The 20,206-nt window shown below is 36.4% G+C and overlaps 1 protein-coding gene across 2 annotated transcripts in view; it reads left to right on the top strand.

Annotated features, from left to right (window-relative positions):
• The window catches only part of CHD9 (chromodomain helicase DNA binding protein 9), an 80,919-nt gene that overhangs the window by 47,381 nt on the left and 13,332 nt on the right, over nt 1-20,206 (top strand). For both annotated transcript variants that reach the window (XM_061469047.1, XM_061469048.1), the window contains 20 exons: nt 754-997; nt 2,146-2,322; nt 2,932-3,075; nt 3,580-3,835; nt 4,734-4,944; nt 7,610-7,805; nt 8,570-8,737; nt 9,293-9,472; nt 11,006-11,116; nt 11,844-12,040; nt 12,814-13,013; nt 13,477-13,636; nt 14,544-14,633; nt 15,444-15,547; nt 15,665-15,782; nt 16,493-16,550; nt 16,871-16,913; nt 17,075-17,294; nt 17,433-17,635; nt 17,885-18,793. In XM_061469047.1, the coding sequence (XP_061325031.1) occupies nt 754-997; nt 2,146-2,322; nt 2,932-3,075; nt 3,580-3,835; nt 4,734-4,944; nt 7,610-7,805; nt 8,570-8,737; nt 9,293-9,472; nt 11,006-11,116; nt 11,844-12,040; nt 12,814-13,013; nt 13,477-13,636; nt 14,544-14,633; nt 15,444-15,547; nt 15,665-15,782; nt 16,493-16,550; nt 16,871-16,913; nt 17,075-17,294; nt 17,433-17,635; nt 17,885-18,793 (3,989 nt within the window). The remainder of the gene's footprint in view (nt 1-753; nt 998-2,145; nt 2,323-2,931; nt 3,076-3,579; nt 3,836-4,733; nt 4,945-7,609; nt 7,806-8,569; nt 8,738-9,292; nt 9,473-11,005; nt 11,117-11,843; nt 12,041-12,813; nt 13,014-13,476; nt 13,637-14,543; nt 14,634-15,443; nt 15,548-15,664; nt 15,783-16,492; nt 16,551-16,870; nt 16,914-17,074; nt 17,295-17,432; nt 17,636-17,884; nt 18,794-20,206) is intronic.

Below are 20,206 nucleotides of genomic sequence, written 5' to 3'. Positions count from 1 at the left end.
GAATATAATAGCCTTCGAGATTTTTTTTTTTCCCAGAACAATGTATTTTCTTTGTATCTAAATTGGATTTCTCTTCATGAATCTTCCTGCTTGCTTTATTTCTAAATATCAGTTGCCTGTCCTCTGTAGAGATGATGTCAGAGAGCATATGATTTCACCATACTGTTTATTTTAATTCTTAGTCAGGCACTACATAGCTGTGTGAGCAGGTGTGCAAATAGCTTGAAGGGCTGGAACGTATGGCTGAGGGTGAGCACCTAGTGGTATTTCATATGGTAATGTGGTTATATACATCTGTCTGAGTTCTGGAAACAAGAAGGGAAATTTGGCAGTAATGCTATGATGTGTTCCTTTTACGTGAGTGTAGCTGAAATACTTTCCATCTGTGACTTTCAGGGAATCTTCATTAATTTCTAGCAGTTTTGTCAAGGTTAGTGTTAAGGATAGGAAATCTGATCGATTTGAACTCCATTAATTAGGGCCAGTACAGCTCTGAAAGAATACTTTTTGAATCTTTTTCTAGGAGAACCTAATGGAATATTCTCAGGTTTTGCCAGTACTAAACATGATTGAAAACTTGTAATTTTGTGTGCTGAGTTAACTTAACCAGGAAAAGTTTGCAAGCATCTTTTATAGTGCCCCAATTTTGACAATTTGACAACCTGACTTTGTTTTTATAAATTGCCCGTTTGAGTGATAGCTTTAGTGTCTGTACTTTCTCTGATGCTAATCACAAATATATTTTGTTTTCAGGCGAAATTGCATTTTAGCGGATGAAATGGGTCTTGGCAAAACCATTCAGTCAATTACATTCCTCTATGAAATCCTCCTGGCTGGTATAAGAGGGCCTTTTCTGATCATAGCTCCGCTTTCCACCATAGCAAACTGGGAAAGAGAATTTCGCACGTGGACTGACCTTAATGTTGTAGTGTATCATGGAAGCATGATCAGCAGGCAGATGATTCAGCAGTATGAAATGTACTTCAGGGATTCACAGGTAATCTAATGAGACTTGTACGCTGTAACCTACCCAAAACCTGTTTCTGGTAGTAGTAGTGAAATCATACTTTACGTTATCCATACATACGTCTTACTGAAGGTCATTTTATATTACATGTGTTAGTTAAGCTTTTTACATGCCAGAATCTTTAGCATATCCTTACTGAGTAAATTTTGTGGAAGTGGTTGCAGCAAGATACAGGTTGTTTTTAGCATGCTGAGTAATTCTGCAATTGAATAGCAGTGATGCTGGTACTTGTGTGGAGATTAAAATGTGCACAGATGGTTGCAGTTGGGTCCTGAATATGAAAAGCAGTGAGAACAGAAGTACAGCTGATTAAGCTGTACATCACCTTTATGTAGCTGTTGATTTCCTTTTCCTGTCTTTGTCTGTGTACAGTTTGCTTTACTGCCTGGAATACTTCACATTAAATGACATGGAAAACCCCTTGAAATTTGACTCTTCTAAAACGTTGGGGGTTTGGTTTTGGTTGTTTGGTTTTTTTTCCCATTCTGTATATTCTGTATAAATAAAGTTTTTATAAATCATGACTGAAACATTGTAATTCTACAGAACTGATAGGGCTCAAAACACTCAAAGCTCTTCTTTTTTAAGTAGTACTAAATATTAAAATGACATTCTCATTCTCCAGTGACGTACTGTGTACTGCCATATTGAAGGCCTTACATATTCTCATTGTCAGACCAACCAAGTCGAATAAGCTGGGTAAAAAGCGTTCATTTAGTCCTCAGGTGATACTTATATTACTTACTGTATGAATGCTAAATGTAACACTGTCATATGTTTCAATTGAATGTAAGGCTTTTCCTGTGATATAGTCTTTCAGATTTTCCCAGGGTTAAAAAAGTGATATTATTTACATACACCTTTTTGAGACAGTTCTGTTAGATGGTTGTAACTGTAATTTAAAAGTGCTTAAAAGTTTATGGTTGGTTAGACAATATTGGATTTGTGGCTTTGGATAATTACTCATTAGTATTAATTACAGAGTTACAGAGATAAAATACATGTGTATGGAATGACAAAACAACTTATCCCACATCTGGTGATAAAACTTCAACAACAAAAATCTTTAAATACAGTTGAAGTAATGTAACAACTTCCGTGTGTTGATGAATCTCTAGGGACGTATCATTCGAGGTACCTACAGATTCCAAGCCATTATCACAACTTTTGAAATGATTCTTGGTGGGTGCCCAGAGTTAAATGCAGTTGAGTGGCGGTGCGTTATTATTGATGAAGCTCACAGACTGAAGAACAAAAACTGCAAACTCTTGGAAGGACTAAAATTAATGAACCTTGTGAGTAACATTTCACTTTTGGGGTTTGATTCCTGTTAAGTACAATATGATAATAAATGACAAGTTTTGTGCAAGTTTTAAACAAGTTCTTTAACAATAAAAGCAAGTAGCAGAGTTTAAAGAGGAATTATTGTCTAGTCCTGTAGTTAAGGTTTTATTTAACTTAGTGAAATATTTTAAAAAGCAGATACTGCCATGAATCTTGAGGCTTCTGTTGCATTACTACAGGATCCACAGTGACTAGTTTTGCATTGTTTAATTGACTTTATTACTTTGATACACTTGTTGCTAAATGTTCTCAGTAGTTGTTTGCTTTCTGATACATGCTTGGCATGTATATTTTCCACACAATAGGGAGGATTATACATACATGAATATTACAGGTGCAATTGTTCAGTCATTTCTTCATTACAGATGTAGGAAGTCAGGATTTAAAGAAAAGCTAGTAGAAAATACTGTTGTTCTTGATAAGTCTGTTTATCTGTATTATGTGTGTACTTAGTTACACGCAGAACTGGTATTTTCAGGTTTTGACACTCAGACTTAACACAGAAGTTTTTGCAAATATGTGCACGTATGGTCATGTAAGTTTTTTGTTTCCTATTGTAGGAGCATAAAGTGCTGTTAACAGGTACCCCGCTGCAGAACACAGTAGAAGAACTATTTAGCCTCCTTCATTTTCTTGAACCATTGCGGTTTCCTGCTGAATCTACATTCATGCAAGAATTTGGAGACCTTAAAACAGAGGAACAGGTATTGCATAGTGCATAAGTTCACTTTGAGCTTCAGTGTGTAAAAGTGACTTCCCTGAAGGGAGAAGTTTTGTTCTGGATAGTAATGGTTCTTGATTCCTACCCTCCCTTTCACTTGCCATGTGTCATCTGTAAGATCTTTTGTCATGCAGTTCCTCTAAACTGTGCAGGCAGTAGAAATCAGTGAAGTATGATATTTTATATTAAAGAATTACTTTTACTTTTTTGGGCCAGTTTTGCGAATTTGGCAACTAGTGAGAATAATAAGAATTGAAGTTTTCTGCTTTGCAGGGAGAGCCTTTGCAGACAAATGTTAAAAAGGTACATTTTTTTGAGTACATTGAAAACATTTTTCAGTCATTTGAGGTTAAAAATAAGGTAAGATGCCACCTGGCAATTATTTTATGCAAGTCTAGGAAAAAAATTAATGATACGGAGATCAAAATGTTTCATTAAACTACGCTATTACTTTTCATGTTCTGACAAACTGCTGTATTTCATTTAGGTTCAGAAACTACAAGCTATCCTGAAACCTATGATGCTCAGACGATTAAAGGAAGATGTAGAAAAAAAGCTGGCTCCTAAAGAAGAAACTATAATTGAAGTAGAACTAACTAACATTCAGAAGAAATATTATCGTGCGATTTTGGAGAAAAATTTTGCTTTCTTATCCAAAGGAGCAGGACAAGCAAATGTACCCAACCTGGTTAACACCATGATGGAACTCAGAAAGTGTTGTAATCACCCTTATCTCATCAAAGGTAAATACATGCTAAAGACTGATGGAGTTCATTTATTTTATTTATTTTTGAATTTACTACTTTTGTACATTCATTTAAAATATATCAGAACTTTTATTGTAGTTTTTAAACGCTTTCATCAGACTTTCCAAGGAGTGGATTAGGTGGAAGCATGTTTTTTATAAACATAAGGCAAAGTTGTGAGGCGGTTGCATATTCGAAGCCTGAAATGTGAACTTGTTTTGTAGGACTTCACAGAATATTTAGAAGCAGTTATCTCATGGAAATATTACATCTCTTTGAAAGCAGTATGAAAAATTCCTAGAGCTAACTTTAAATGCTTCTTGCAAGTGATATGGTCTGTGTCTGTCTTTATTGCCTTTCCCAATTTGTGTGGTTTTCCTGCTTGCAAGAAAATATACTTTAAGCTCTTGAAGTTCCTGCTATGATTTCAGTTGTAGTAGGACTTCAGAAAAATCACAAGATCATAGAATAAACTAGATTGGAAAAGACCTTTAAGATCATGAAGTCCAACAGTATTCAAAATATTGTCTTAAGATTCATGTCCCATTTAAAATATCACAGAGACAAAAGAACTTGTGGTTCTTTTTTTTTTTTTATACAACGCATAAGAACAAGTATTTTCATTTTTGTAGTTGTGGGGGTTACCTCTTTCTAGCTGTACTAGAACATGCTCTGTGGTGCTCTGCTTAAAAACTTAAAGACTACTTAAGTACTACTTATAGAAATAGGTGTTCTTGCTAGACTTTAGATCCATCCAGAACTTTGCTCTGTCTCCAGCAGTGACTAATAGGGTGATATTTAGAGTATAGGCACTGATTTAGGTAACCTAGCCTTCTAAATATACGGAGTATTTGTGTAGATACACCTATAGATAGAGAAATAAATTTTTTAATAGGTGCTGAAGAGAAAATCCTTGGGGAGTTTAAAGAAACATACAGCCCAAGTGCTCCAGACTTCCATCTGCAAGCAATGATCCAGTCTGCTGGTAAATTGGTTCTTATTGATAAACTTCTTCCAAAAATGAAAGCAGGAGGCCACAAAGTCCTTATCTTCTCTCAAATGGTACGCTGCCTTGATATATTGGAGGATTACCTTATACATAAAAGGTAAGATACTGCATATTCTGTCTCCTATATTATACTGTTCTCTGTGGGCATATCTTTGAATATTAGTGCAGGATCGGTGATTACACCACACCAAAGGTGGGAAATTTTTCTTTCTGACTAATCACTGTAACTTGCTGTAGGGGCTTCCCACTTTTTCACCAACAAATTAAAAACTTTGGAAAACTAAAGAGAGGTTGTTGAGTAAACTATGTGCCTTTGTCTCCACATCAGGAGAATAAAACTCCTTAACACCAGTGTAACAGTAGAAGCAGTCAGGTGCTAGGTGGAATTTCCACAAATCAGGCACACCCAGTGCTGATTTCATTCTTATGTTTATGCACAAAAATTACAAGGTAGTACATTCCCAGTTACAATGATTGGTTAGTGATTTGCATACAATAATATCTGTAGCATCATTCTGTTACTACACTTGTGCACGGGAAGGGTCTTCACCTAGGCAAGGGTCTAATCAATCTGTGGGTGTGTTTTTTAGTAGTATAATGAAGGCGGCTTACATAAGGTCACCTTTAAAGTAAGTTTTGTTGCCAAGTTGGCTAGCTAGATTTCTACTTTGCCAGGTTGTCACATAACTCATCCTATATACAATAGACTCTGGGTGCTTCGGTTATGCTCTAGAGAGCAAGAACTAAGGCTAGCATATCACAGAGAACAGGGACTTAAAGCAACACAGCATCTGATTTCAAGTAACACAGCACACCATGCTGATATAAAGGCTAACTTCTTAAGTCAGGATGTTCCTTTAGATAACTGTAACAAACACAAAACATAGAAAGATGCAGTAAAACTTAAGATAATCTGCAAAACCGTCAGTTTGTTTCCTTTTCTATTAAATGTTTTACTATGTATGTACTGTTTATACATTGCCTGTCAGAAGGCAAGTAAGTCCAAGCTCAGGGTTGCTCATCCAAACCCTGGAAAGCATACAATGTGTTTTTCATTTACATCTTGTTGAACTTTGACCAGACAGGGGTAATGCAGCTCCTTATTCCTAGCAGAATTTAAATACAAAATGGTAAACAACTGGAGGCTTGCTTCTTATTAATGTAAAAATAAAATTTTGCTTCCCAACTCTCCTAAATTATTACTGCTTTGAATTCTGGAGCACAACTGAACTGCTAGCCATAAAGCAGCTCCTTAGCTTGGCTTTTGCTGTCACATACAATAGCACCATTTGTTTATATTGTTGACTCTGTAGAAACCTAAGAGCTTAAATTTAAACACGTGACTAAATAATACATGTAAAGCTTTAGCACGTAAAATCTCACCTTAACCTTGATTAGAATCAACTGTTGCTATATCAACAGTTGAAAAAAATATTAAAAGGCACAGTTCTGGGTTTTTAATGGTCTAGTTGTTGGTATGTACATTTTGCTTTGAAGTGTGTATTTGTCAGTAAACTACCTAGTAATATAGAGTTAACACATTAAAAAATAAAAGTCAGTGAAAATGTCAAGCCTTCCTGCAGTGGATACTGGAATGTATTAGTAGATTATAGTAAAATCTCCTTTTGTGAAGAATGTATATAACTTCTATGCTTCTATGTTTTTTGTTTCATAAAGCAGTCTGTTTCAACTGTGAGCTCAACAGGTTTTGTATGCTTGATTTTAATAGACTAATTTTAGAGTAGTGTATGGAAAATATTCTGTAAAATAGTAACATCTAGACTAGTGCATCGTATCTGCAGGTAGAATCTTCTGAAATCCATAGGAGGTAAAACTTTCTCTGTGCTACTGTTTGATTAGAAATGTTAGAGTGCGCACATGATTAGACTTCATCCTTAACAGAATTCATGACTGTAGGAGGTGGCTGATTGCCAGAACACCTGTGGTCCTGTGGATGCTGTGCCATTTTTTAGCAGATTAGAAGGAAAATGGTTTTGAGGCTTTTTGACCAGTAGATACACATTCAGCATCTTATTCCATATACAATTTACAGAAGTGTTTGCTCCCTTTTTAGGTGTTTCACTTGATTTCAGAAGTTTCAAGGGAGTCTTTGTAACTATCAAAGATCAGAAAAATGACAGTTCTATTTCAGGCTTTTAAATTTACTGGGTTTACTTTAGGAAGCTCTGGATTCATTGATGCCTTGATAAAGGCTGTTAGAGGTGCTGTCATGTCATTTTTGTTCCATTTCTCTTAATCTTGACAGAATCAATATGCAGTTTGTCCAGTGACAGCTCACTAGGGACTGCTTTCAGCTGGTTACTTGGCTACTGCTAACACATGCAGACAACTTGGTATATAATACAAAAGTTTACTTTTCTGCTAGTGTGATCTCAAGGCGGGGGGATCTAATCATAGCAGCATGGGAAAAACTTGTAAGTGTCCGCATGTGACTTCAGGTGATGGTGTGTTTTAATGCAGCTAACTAGCCTGTCAATATGTGTTTCCTAGTATGTCTAATCAGGTACTTACTTTAGTGAAGGAAGTTCAGAACTATTCTTAAAATGCTCCCTGTTTGGACATGCTGATGTGTATTGGTACTACACACATCCAAGTTCTGTCGTGATTCCTGGTTATGTTACCCTCTGATAATCAGAGTTAGTTGATACACTTTTATTCACTGTAAAGAATAAATATGCAAGCAGGAGATCTGTTCTAATCCCTCTTTGTGTGTGTGTGTGTGTATCTGTGGCAATTTTCAGATACTTATATGAGCGAATTGATGGGCGAGTACGAGGCAATCTCAGACAAGCTGCCATTGACCGGTTCAGCAAACCAGATTCAGACCGTTTTGTTTTCCTTCTATGTACCAGAGCTGGTGGTTTGGGCATTAATTTGACTGCAGCAGATACATGTATAATTTTTGATTCTGATTGGAATCCTCAAAATGATCTGCAGGTAAATTCCTTTGAGCGTAATAGTGAAGCCTAAAAAGTTGAAACAAAAATTGGTCACTTGGAATATTGTCTCCATTTTGAACAAGCATCATTTTAGAACGTTCAGGGTTTTTAAGGCCCATGTTTAATGTTTCTTGATGAATACTTCCTGCTTAGATGGGAGATGTCTTCTCGGTTTGGTTGTATTCTAATGTTTTCTTTCATGTTGATTACTCTGGGAAAGCACAACACAGGTAAACTAAGTCAGTGAGTTGATAAAACCCCTAAGACTTTGACTCTTTGAACTGGGGGGTTAGATTTTGCATATACCGACTAACACAGTTCGTGGAAATAGAGCTGTTTAGTTAAAGTATAGGAATAATATGTTTTAAGAAACATAATTTGAATTAATCAAATCTAGGAGTTGGTTGCTGAAATTGAATCCAGTCTCAAGTCACAACTCCTTTACCATTTATATTTGGAGATCAGATAAGTTAAGAACTAGCATGTCTTTTTATGTAGTGTTACTGCAAGAGAAATACCATCCAGTAGCATTCAGCACAGATCATTTATCTGCATTTACTTATCGCACTGTTTTTAGAAAACTGTTCACAATGCAGAAAATGTCTAGTAGCTTTCATGTACTTATGTGAGTTGTCTTCATTCTGAGTTCATGTTGTTGTTCATCAGATGTTCATCTGCATTACAACAGAAAAAATTTCTTAATAGTGTCTTATTCCTAGATAAGTCTAAATTCTTGCTGCTGTTCTGTTCTCCCTTCAAAAGGCTCAAGCCCGTTGTCACAGGATTGGTCAGAACAAAGCAGTGAAGGTCTACAGACTGATAACGCGGAATTCCTATGAAAGAGAGATGTTTGACAGAGCGAGTCTGAAACTGGGACTGGATAAAGCTGTCTTACAGAGTATGAGTGGAAGAGAAAACAGTGTTGGTGGTGTATGTAGATGTTTCTTGAAATAACTTTCTTTTTGCTTTGGTAATCATGTGGGAACTATTTTAAATTACAAAAGCTACCATTTCTCTGTCATTTGCATTTGGGTTATGCAGACTAACAGTGTAATTGACATAATTTTATATGTAGTCACTTACTCTGATAAGTCTTGCTATTTCTTGCTTCTTAAGGTCCAATGTAGATAATGTCAAAGTAAAAACAAGGAGAAAAGTTTTGCTTTGTTTCCTAGTATCTTCTCATATTAACATACTATGTTACTTTAAGATGAGATTTGCATCTAGTACTAAGAGGTAATTTTCTTAAATTTGTGTTGGAACAGCCAAAACAAAAAAGACACATATTTGTAAAAATGTGAACTGTAACCACAGAAGAAGTTATTTCAGCTGCCAACCAGACTGTTCTCTTAGCTTTTAATGATCCAGATTTTAAGTTTATAAATTGTAAGGCAGAGTTCAGTTGCAGAAGCAGTGAAAAGGAGAATAGAAAAGACTGTGGGGAATATTTTCATTAACTGTCTAAAACGTATTTTATTTGCTCAGATCCAACAACTCTCTAAAAAAGAAATTGAAGACTTGCTTCGAAGAGGTGCATATGGTGCCATTATGGATGAAGAAGATGAAGGCTCTAAATTTTGTGAGGAAGACATTGACCAAATTCTGCAGCGTCGTACTAAAACTATCACGATTGAATCAGAAGGAAGGGGCTCCACATTTGCCAAGGTGTGGGAGCAGCAAGTTGTTCTTTGACAGTACAGAGCTGTAAATGTAACCAATGTTGTAAGGCTTATGCTTTCGAAAAAGAAAAGTCATGTTTACTTGTATTTAATATATATGTGTGTGTGTGTGTTAAAAACACATTTTTTTGCGTTCTTACAACTATCTGTTTATACTAACATGCACATAGCAAAGTCAGTGATGCACATACAGATTGTGTAAATGCCAGATGCAAAGAGCACACTTGAGCAAAGATGAATAACAGCGATGTGCTGCTTTTTGAAAAGGCTAGGATTTGTGTTAGATAAAATGGACTGCATTAACCAAGACTATTAAAACAGCTTTGTTTATAGATCTGTTTTTATTCAAGTACATTAAGTAGGGGAAAATGTATGTAAGACAATAATAAGATGAAAAATTGTCAGGCTTATTTTAGAAATGCCTACGCATTGGATATAGTTTGAATCTTGAACTTTGTGGTAGGAGTTTGAAAAGCAAAATATAAAAGCTTCTGAAATAGTAAGGGGTAGAGAGAGTGTGTAAACTTATATATATATATACATGTGTGTGTGCATGGGGAGGGCTGAGAGTGTTAGGTCTTAGGAGCAATAGTCTAGAATAAAATTGGACTGACGCTTTGTAATTTTTGTTGGGGAGGAGAAAAACAGTAATATCATAGCATTCAAAAAACCTATGCTGGAAAATTGGATGAACAGAACAAAAGGTAAGTTTGGACTCCTTAATTCCCAAAGTAATTATAAATATGAATCAGAACAAAAACAAATTCAGGTAAATTAAAATTAAAAAATAAAATTAAAAATATTATAACTTAGCTTGTAATGGGGGTACTTCATGAATGCAGTTGTGTGACAGTTCTACCTCCTGTCAAAGGCAAAGCAAAAAAACCTTGTAAGAATGCAATGTATATATATCACATTTAAAATAGTATTTATAACTTAGATTCTCTTGTCTCTTGCCTGTTGTGGCTTAAATAAGAAACAGCCTTCTAAAGATGATCATCATCACTGTCTTTGTTATCAGAAGACTTAGGAATTTTTACATGTTTCTACTTCTTTTCCAAAAGCAGTGAATTAAGGGGTTTAAAATGCCTTCTGAAATTAAGCTTGTTCTGTGCTCTCAGGCTTTGATTGTTGGTGGGTTAAACACTCCTTTGAAATTTCCCTCAAGCGAGTACTTTTGCATGAGATGAAATCCCCAAATGCTGATAAGCCTCTTCAAAACATTCTGTTTTCTTCCATTGAAGTAATTTAGATTCAGACTTAGAAGAATCTTGCTGCTTAATGTTCTCTCCTGATTTTGCATAAGAGTTCATTAGATTTTTCTGATAATTTTTTAAATCAGATGCATAATATAAGGGGGAGGAGGAGTTCTTGGCACTGTAAGTAGGGTCTGAACTCTTAACAGCTGCTTGAGAGACTTGATGAAATAAGGTTATACAGTCTTCACAACACCAAAATATTCAAACTTGACAAACTTTTGGTGTATGATGTTGGTAAGATTTATTTTTATTTCTTACAGGCTAGTTTTGTTGCCTCTGGAAACAGGACTGACATTTCACTAGATGATCCCAACTTCTGGCAGAAATGGGCCAAAAAAGCAGAAATAGATATAGATGCCATCAGTGGTAGAGTAAGTACTTCTCTTTTTAACACGTTTTTTCAAGTATGTGCTTGCTGTTGAATTCTGAAATAGTAGGTATAAAATTTCTGGTCCTTTTTGTTTACTGTTTCAACAAATCAGACTTCTTGTGCTGGTTAGCTGGTGCATGGGTAATCAACCTGCTGAGAGCTTTAGTATTTCCTAGCTACTTCCTGTCCTGAAAGAGTTTGGGGGTCTTTGATTGTTGATGAAGGACTGGAAATGGTTTGAAAGTGTGTAAATGTTCTGGTTGCCGTTTCTGTCTGTAAATTCTGTGCTGGAATCTGCAAAATAGCTGACTAATAATTCTGTCAGTTTTACAATACTGGACATTGTGTGCTATACTTTAAGACATTCCCATGTAGTTGGCTCTAAAAAGGTTTTGCCCCTTTTTATTTACAGAGACTGCAGCATGGTCTGTGTAAATACTAAGCTCAGATGAGGTATTCAGTATTGCTTATAACTAATATACTGGTATCATGGTATGAAACTCGATTTTTGTTGCCTTAAATACCACAAAACGTTTTACTTGCTTTATGGGTGTTTAATGTGATTTCTTTACAAAATACTTACTGACATTAATGCCAATTTTTCGATTGTCGAATATTGACAATAATATCAGTATTTATTGACATTAGATTGAAATTGAATTGAAGCCGTCTGCTTAGAAACAATTGGTAAGTTTTTCTTCTGATAAGATCTGTTGGAAATTTTGCAGAACAGCCTGGTTATTGATACCCCAAGAATTAGGAAACAAACACGGCCCTTCAGTGCTACGAAGGATGAGCTGGCAGAGTTGTCTGAGGTGGAGAGTGAGGGTGATGAAAAACCAAAACTCCGCAGGCCCTGTGACCGTTCCAATGGATATGGAAGAACAGAGTGCTTTCGGGTGGAAAAAAACTTGCTGGTCTACGGGTATTGTATACATCCTTCTTCATTCTAGGAAGTTCTTGAAAAGTACTATTTTTTTATGTCCTGACTGTTATTTTGGAGTAACTTTTAGCTATAGTGACAATTACCTGGTATATATAAAATTTATCTAGAATATAAATTTATGTGAATTTATCATGCATCCTGTATAAATCTTTCTGAAAATTTGCAATTGAAGAAGTGTTAAAGAGAGGTGGAAACTTCTGCAAAGGAGATAATGATATTTAACATGGGCACTACAGTAGTCTCTCTAAAAATCATTATAGTAAATGCTGAAGGAGGCTCAGAACTGTAAACATCTGAAATAAAAGCTTGGGAGGTGACTTAAATGTTTATAATTGTAGAACATCTTGCCCTCCCATGAGATGCAGATAGGAACTGAAATCCCAACCAGTTATTTTAAACATGCTTAAATTGGGCATGCTGTGTTGGAAATAAAATCTTAGGTCTTCTCTTACCTACCTTGTGTTTGCTTATCAGTATGAGTTCCCATCAGTTTTGGGTCTTAGAAGCCATTTTTTTTTTACAGTAATCCATATTCTTGTTAACAGGCAGGTTTTGTTGAAACTGTTTGTTTAAATATGTCGGGGTTTTGTCACAAATGTTATTTTCATGTTTCCACTCAATAGCTTAAGGTGAAGGAAAAAAAGTGGAAAGCCATATATTTTACAGAGAGACTCCCTTTTGTAATAGAAGTACATCGGCTGTCCAAGCGTTTTTGAGTTTGAAGTGTTGATCTGTGTTTCACTTTGGACTAGGTGGGGTCGATGGAGAGAAATTTTGTCACATGGCCGCTTCAAGAGACAGCTGAATGAACAGGATGTGGAGATAATCTGCCGAGCTCTATTAGCCTATTGTCTCGTTCACTACAGAGGAGATGAGAAAATAAAAAGTTTTATATGGGATCTTATTACACCAACAGAGGATGGGCAAACACGAGAGTTGCAGAATCACCTTGGTAAGGTCTTCTGTGTTTCTGCAGTGAAGTACCTTCATATAGTATGTCTGTGGCACTGAGATAAAATTAGCTAAGAATTCTGTGTGTCCTAATTTGAATAAAGGAAGTATATTCCAGATATGCAATTCAACTGATAGGATATCTGTTTGATAGCTTACCCAAATGGACTGGTGTGCTCTGTGTAAGCTTTATTTCTGTTTCAGTTCATAAGAACCTGCTCTGTTTCAGAGTAGGTGAGATCACACTCTGCTTTCATACCCCCTCTCCTGCTTTGTCCTTAGCTGATGAAATGTACTCCAGAGATGTTCTAAGAAACAACAGAGGAAAAACCCTCAAATCCAGAAGCTGTGACACTAGTATATTTTCTGCACTGCAGGTCCCAATACTGGCATAGGATATAGGAAATATAAGTATCATAGGATCTATACCTACCTGTTGCTGTATTGTATTTTAAATTATACAGGCTTATCAGCCCCTGTGCCTAGAGGAAGAAAAGGAAAAAAAGTGAAGACCCAGGCTAGCACTTTTGATATACACAAAGCAGAATGGCTTCGAAAATACAATCCAGAACATCTGTTGCAAGATGAAGGATACAAAAAGCACATAAAACACCATTGCAACAAGTAAGCAGTAGCTGAAGCATGGATGTCTTTCAATGTCTATGTAAAGATTCTTCTTTTATTCTAATTGCTTATTTTCTTAGACTTCAGAATACTTGCAGAACTATAAAGAAACAAGTTTAATAGTGTTAGCCTGATCAGAATAAATAGGTTGCAGTATATTAGGAGGTTAATTGAATATTTCAGAATACTTAAAATAATTCTGCATGTGTGTGCCCATATAGAGAAAGAGATGCAAGAATGTTTGGGGAGTCTTGCAGCAGCCAAAGCACTTAAAGTTTTTGGGAACACTTAGCAAAGAAACAGAAAGCAGTAAAGTCATTGCCCCCTCAGTCTTACATGCTGTTTTACCTAGCATGTTTTCTAGGCTTCTGGGAATCTGAGGTACTAGCTTTTTGAAAGCCCATTCATAGCCATGAGCTTGTTTTAGATAAATCGTTTTTTTCTGCAGCAAAACGTCTCATACTCTGCCTAAAAATTTCATACTACTAGTCAAGAATTGGAATAGAGCATGGCGAAGCCATCAGGGTCATGCATCAAATTATAATTGAGAATGAATGAAAAGGTGACCTGAAAGATGCTGTCAGGCTGCTCAGTTCTTTCTGAAGATATCTTTTAAGTAGGAAAAGGGAAATAGCAGTTTGTTCTTAGCAGTATTTTAAGAAGCAAGTGAGGAGTGTTGTGCTGGCTCTGGCCTTTGCCTAGAATTCACAATGAGACAATCTGTAAAAGTGATTGCAATAAAGGGTGTTGGGTGACCTGAGTTGAGGATTATGTCCTCTTACAACTGGAGAAAGTTTTAGGAAAATCACTTGAAAGCTTTGTGATATCATAACAGAATGCAACCACCTGCGCAGCTATTGAAAGCTTTTAGAGTGCTAATATTTGTATTTCTTTTTTCTTCATTTAGGGTCTTACTTCGTGTAAGAATGCTGTATTACTTAAAACAAGAAGTCATTGGTAATGAATTCCAAAAGGTGTTTAATGGAATTGATGCCAGGTGAACTATAGAGAAGTTTTTTGCTTACTTATTTCAAATGTGAACTATCAAATGAAAACTCTGAAATCTTTCTGGACCTAAATAGGAAATGTTAAACCCAAATATTTGTATCCTTAGGCTGTGAGAAAAATGTTTTTGTTTACTCTGTTTGCTTTGTATTGATTCAACATGGGGAAGTCCTGATTCATATTTATGACTTTAGTTATATAAAGTAAAATTATTTAAGTCAAATAGACTGTATAAGTGAGTGGAAAACAGAATTTTTTACTTTACATTCTAATTATCAGGGTTTTCCGTCTCTTTATATATGCTTTTGGTTAAGTGCTGCATGTTCCATTAATTTTTATTTAATTTTTTTTAATTGGAAGTATTGCCATTTGGAAATTCTTTACCTCTCTGCTGCAGGAGCTTCTGGAGGATAGAAAGTTTTAATTTGATTTACAAAAGTGTTACAGACATTTGTGGAAGAACAATCCCATCTTGTGCTGTTAAACACAAACACAGATAATCCCTGGTTTGCAAAGTTTTGCAAGCACAAACTGCAGGAGTTGCCAAAGTTTACTGAGAGAGGAAGAATATTTTATGCTGGTTCTGCTTTCGTATTTTTTCCCTGTTACTGGTCTCTGTCAAATACAAAATATAAAGCTGTCTGGATGATTTGTAGTGCTATTTTTAGGGTCTTACTGTATATGTATGCTTGGAGAAGTGTAAAAATCCCACATAAAGTAGAAATGTACAAAGTGAATATAAAACTTCATTTCTTCCTCTGAATATTATTGATGATGTTGTGCTGTTGGTGATTCTCCTTAGTGAAATTGATGTTTGGGTCCCTGAGCCAGATCACTCTGAAGTTCCTGCTGAGTGGTGGGATGCAGATGCAGATAAATCACTTCTAATTGGAGTTTTTAAACATGGTGAGTAACATGGATGACTACGTGTGTGCTTGCCACCGCTCAATACAAAAACCCGACGCTCAGTTTTTTACAACTTACTATGGAAGTTGAACTTATGCCACCTTTTTTTTTTAATAGGTTATGAAAAATACAACACTATCAGAGCAGACCCAGCACTGTGCTTCTTGGAAAGGGTTGGCAAGCCAGATGAGAAAGCTGTTGCTGCCGAACAAAGGGCAAATGATTATATGGATGGGTATGAGCACTTAAATTGCGCATTAATGTTTCAGGACCTTGAAATAAACAAGACTGAATTTCTGTGGTGAACATTACTCTCTCCTGAACTGGTTTTATACTAGTTTGATGTCATTGTGAAGAATTCTAGTTTGATTTTACTTGCAGAGAGTGGAAGAGAGTTAGGAACAGTGTAACAGAACCACTGAAGTTTGGGATTTCACAGTTAAAGGAAAAATGGAGCAACTAATTGTTAACAAAGACTCTACCTTGTGTTGCTGTATCAGAAGTATTACTTAGACACTGAAGTGCAAAAGCCTTCACAGGCATGGAGCACTACAGACCTTTTTAACTTGACTTCAGGTCAGTAAGCTTGGCATGTTAGTCTTGTATAGCTAACCAGTGACCCCAGTCGATCAATTTGAATATCACTAGTAATTACTGAATGAGAAAACTGCATTTCTTCACTGCTTCATCAGTGAGGTTAGCAGCTGTGGTCATAAAGAATATCTTTGAATGAGACAGTGAACTGGGGAAACGGGGGGGAGGCGGGGGGGCAGGGGGCAAGGTTCAAGCCAAAGCTGCCATGAAGTATTCTCCTAATATCAAATGGAAAATGAAGTACAGTCCATCTAGCTAAATTTAAATGAGTTTTGCTTAGTTGAAGAGAGTTTGAGGACTTCTGAAATATTACTAAGATGTTTTTTTTTTTTTGTGTTGAAATTCTAACAGGGATGTAGAAGATCCAGAATATAAACCAGCACCAGCAATGTTTAAAGATGACATAGAGGTATAGTAGGCACCTATTAAAAGCTCCTTTTCACACTCTTTGAATGTAATACTTCTACCTTTTCATTGAGAAAATTATTACATTTTTCTATATTTAGCTAAATTTGTAGAACTTATTCCAAGTGTTTCTTCAGCTGTGTGGGTGCAAGACATGGGAGGGAATTGCTGTGTAATTCTCTTTGCATTGTTGGCCATTTGTCCGAAGTGTCTGTTACTCTTGTTCTTTGTCATATTCGTAAATTGACTATAAGATGCAAGTTTAACCTAAACCTCTGGAGAGGGCTACATTTTAAATTTTGCTTTACTTCTGTTTTCCTACAGGATGATGTTTCATCCCCAGGTGATCTAGTAATAGCAGATGGAGGTAAAGACATAAAACTTCAAATCTGAGCTAATTCAGTCAATCTTGAATTGTTCCATTTTGCTGACTTTAATCTAAAATGTATTCAGACTGCTTAGTGTAGAGCCATAGGAACCAGCAGTATTTAACTTGGTTTTTTTTGCTGTGACTTTGTTTTAATATAGATGGGCAAATGATGGAAGGAGACAAAATCTATTGGCCCACTCAGTCTGCCTTAACAACACGTCTTCGCCGCCTTATAACAGCTTATCAGCGAACGAGTAAAAATAGGCAGGCCCAGCAGATCCAGTCAGCATTCTCAGTACAACCTAGTATGATGCAGCCTCCATATGAGGAAGCTGCTTTAAATCCAAAGATGGCTGCTAAGATTGAAAGACAGCAAAGGTATGTGCAGCATGCAAATACACTTTTTTTAATACATACTTAAATTAAAAATAGCAAACAAATAACAGTTGTTAGTTGTGTGAAATAGTGAAGAAAATGACGCAACTTTCAATTATTTTTTTTTTCTTGCTGACCAAGATGGACAAGAAGAGAAGAAGCTGACTTCTACAGAGTTGTTTCCACATTTGGAGTCGTGTTTGATCCAGAAAGGGGGCGATTTGATTGGACCAAATTTAGAGCAATGGCTAGACTACATAAGAAAACAGATGAGAGCTTAGAGAAGTATTTGTATGCATTTATGTCAATGTGCCGTAGGGTCTGTCGTCTCCCCTCAAAAGAAGGTGGGTTTATATATTTTACTTCTAGTTTTATCTGTAACTTCTCTTGCCAGGGCTTATTTTCAGAAGGTTTTTCTTCCATGTGTTCCAATATAAAAAAGGGGAAGAAGGAAATAAGGAAACATGTTAAGTGTAAAATTGAAAGCTTATAATGGAGAGACATGTATTAACCAATTAAAGCCATCTCCTCCTAGAACTGATTTGTAGTGCAGGCTTTTTCCAAATTGTCTTCTTTCCTTTGTTTTAATACAGAGCTCGTGGACCCAAACATCTTTATCCAACCAATTACAGAGGAGCGTGCTTCTCGGACTTTGTATCGCATTGAACTCTTGAGGAAAGTGCGGGAACAGGCCCTTAGACACCCACAGTTGTTTGAACGGCTAAAACTATGCCAGCCAAACCCAGACTTACCTGTCTGGTGGGAATGTGGGACTCATGATAGGGATTTACTTATTGGAGCTGCTAAACATGGAGTTAGCAGGACAGATTATCATATTCTCCGTGATCCTGAACTCTCATTTATGTCTGCCCAGAGGAACTATAATCAAAATAAAGTGACACTCTCAAGGACTTCTACTCCACTTCTCCATCAGTACCAGATGGCATTATCTGCTTCTCCTCTTACACCTCAGTCAAGATTGTCAGATGCTAAAGTGAATGCTTTTGAGGACACAAGAGCTAAAAATGACAATCCGAAAGAGGATCCTCAGTTTTCTGAAGAGGAATCTATGTCTACAGAGGAGACACAAACAATAATGAAATGTGAACCTTTGAGTCCAAGGAACGGCACAGCAATACAAAATACAGACCACAAACCTAGTGTGAAGGCTGAAACAGACAGGCGCATGGTGGCAGCAAGGACAGAGCCTCTAGCTCCAAACCCTGCCTCTAAAAAACAGAGAGTCAGCAAAAGGGGATCTGAATCTAGCTCTGACTCAGACTCTGACTCAGATAGATCATCCTGTTCTTCCAGGTCATCTTCTTCATCCTCTTCATCTTCATCATCTTGTTCACACTCCCGATCAGGCTCTAGCTCTTCATCATCTTCATCTTGTTCTTCAGCATCTTCATCTTCATCATCATCATCCTCATCATCATCATCGTCGTCATCATCATCGTCTGAAGAGAGTGATAGTGATGAAGAGGAGGCACAAAAACATGGTATGTGTGTATGTAGTCTTACTTCTGCAGTATAAACTGAACAAGTTTATTCTTAGTAGAAAAATGTCTAAAAAAAAGATATTGAATCCCATAGAAGGAAACAAACATATTTTCTTGATTCTTTAAGTGAATTGGAAGAATTTGAGGGATACAGCATTTTCTTTGCTTCATATCAGTGCCTTGGATGAGATACTTGAGATTTGTTGACTGATTCTCTAAGCAAGCTCACCATGCGTGTGGTTCACATCTAGGAGGGCAGTTGAGCAGCTGTGTTTTCTGGAAATATATATTCTGTGTGTATTCCTTACTCCCATTTATTTTTCTTCTTAAATGCAGAGATTCTTTTGATTTTCCCTCCTTGCTTTTTTGCTTTTGCTCACCTGTCTTTGGAGCTTACTCATTGTGCTTTCATGTAATCTGCAGGTTTCCTGCTGGCCAGGCTATGGAGTAACACGAGCTGCTTTTTCTTGTAAACTGGAAGTGGCCAAGCAGTTTATTTGCACTGAGTGTTTTCAAACACTGTGTACCTGGCTAGAAAAGACTGAGGTGACTGTAGAGCACAGGACCAAAAAACCCAGAAACTGCTCTTGAAAGCTTCAAAGTAGAAGCAAAAACCTGTCATCAGTGAAGTGATTTAAAATTTTTAGTAAACCTTATTTTTATTCTATGAAGTCTCCTCTACTCTTGCCCCTTGAAACTTAGAATGTGGAAAGATCTCTCTACTGTGATGAAAAATGGGAATAGAAAAAGGAGGAGGAAAGTTTAGGCAGTGGCATTACACAGAAGTGAATAATCTTCCCCCGTCCACCTCCCCCTATCTCAGGGAAAAAAACATTATGTTAATCAGATGGATCCTCTAGTTTGTGGAAATGACAAATGGAAACTATAGGGTTAATTACTTGGAAAATGATTACTGGGCAAGTAAAATGCCACTGAAACAAAATAATTAAGATGCCACTGCTTGTAGCAGTGTAAGAACCTTTTCAGAGGAAACAGTCGTATGCAAACATTAAAACAGTGAGAGAAAAAGGGTGCTTATTCAACATAAATATTTAGATCTAGATGGTGGGTACTATAACGTGATACAAGTCCAAATATTAGGCTTAATTTCTGCTGTCTCAGTCTGTTCAGGCAAGTAATTGTGCCATCCTCAGAGTGCAGTGTCTTATAAATCAGTCAGCCCTTCTTCTTTTGGCTATTTTGCTGTAAGTTGGTGTTGACAATAGATTGGCAAATGCTGGAAAACTCTCTTAACATCATCTGCACCTTAATTTTAAGACCAGGTTTTATTTCATAACTTGTACAGTGATGATAACAGACCCTTGGCATACTTCTCACGTTTGAAACATGTTTTAACGAGAGCTGAATTATATCAGATGACTCAATACGTAGCTACTGTTAAGGGCAAATTTG

This window comes from Pezoporus flaviventris, unplaced genomic scaffold (assembly GCF_033815535.1).
Source record: "Pezoporus flaviventris isolate CSIRO_AGI_PZ_B2104156 unplaced genomic scaffold, CSIRO_AGI_Pfla_v1 ptg000054l, whole genome shotgun sequence".
Lineage (NCBI taxonomy): Eukaryota > Metazoa > Chordata > Aves > Psittaciformes > Psittacidae > Pezoporus > Pezoporus flaviventris.
The sequence above is the reverse complement of the archived record's forward strand: the minus strand, read 5'-3'. Positions and strand labels throughout refer to the sequence as shown.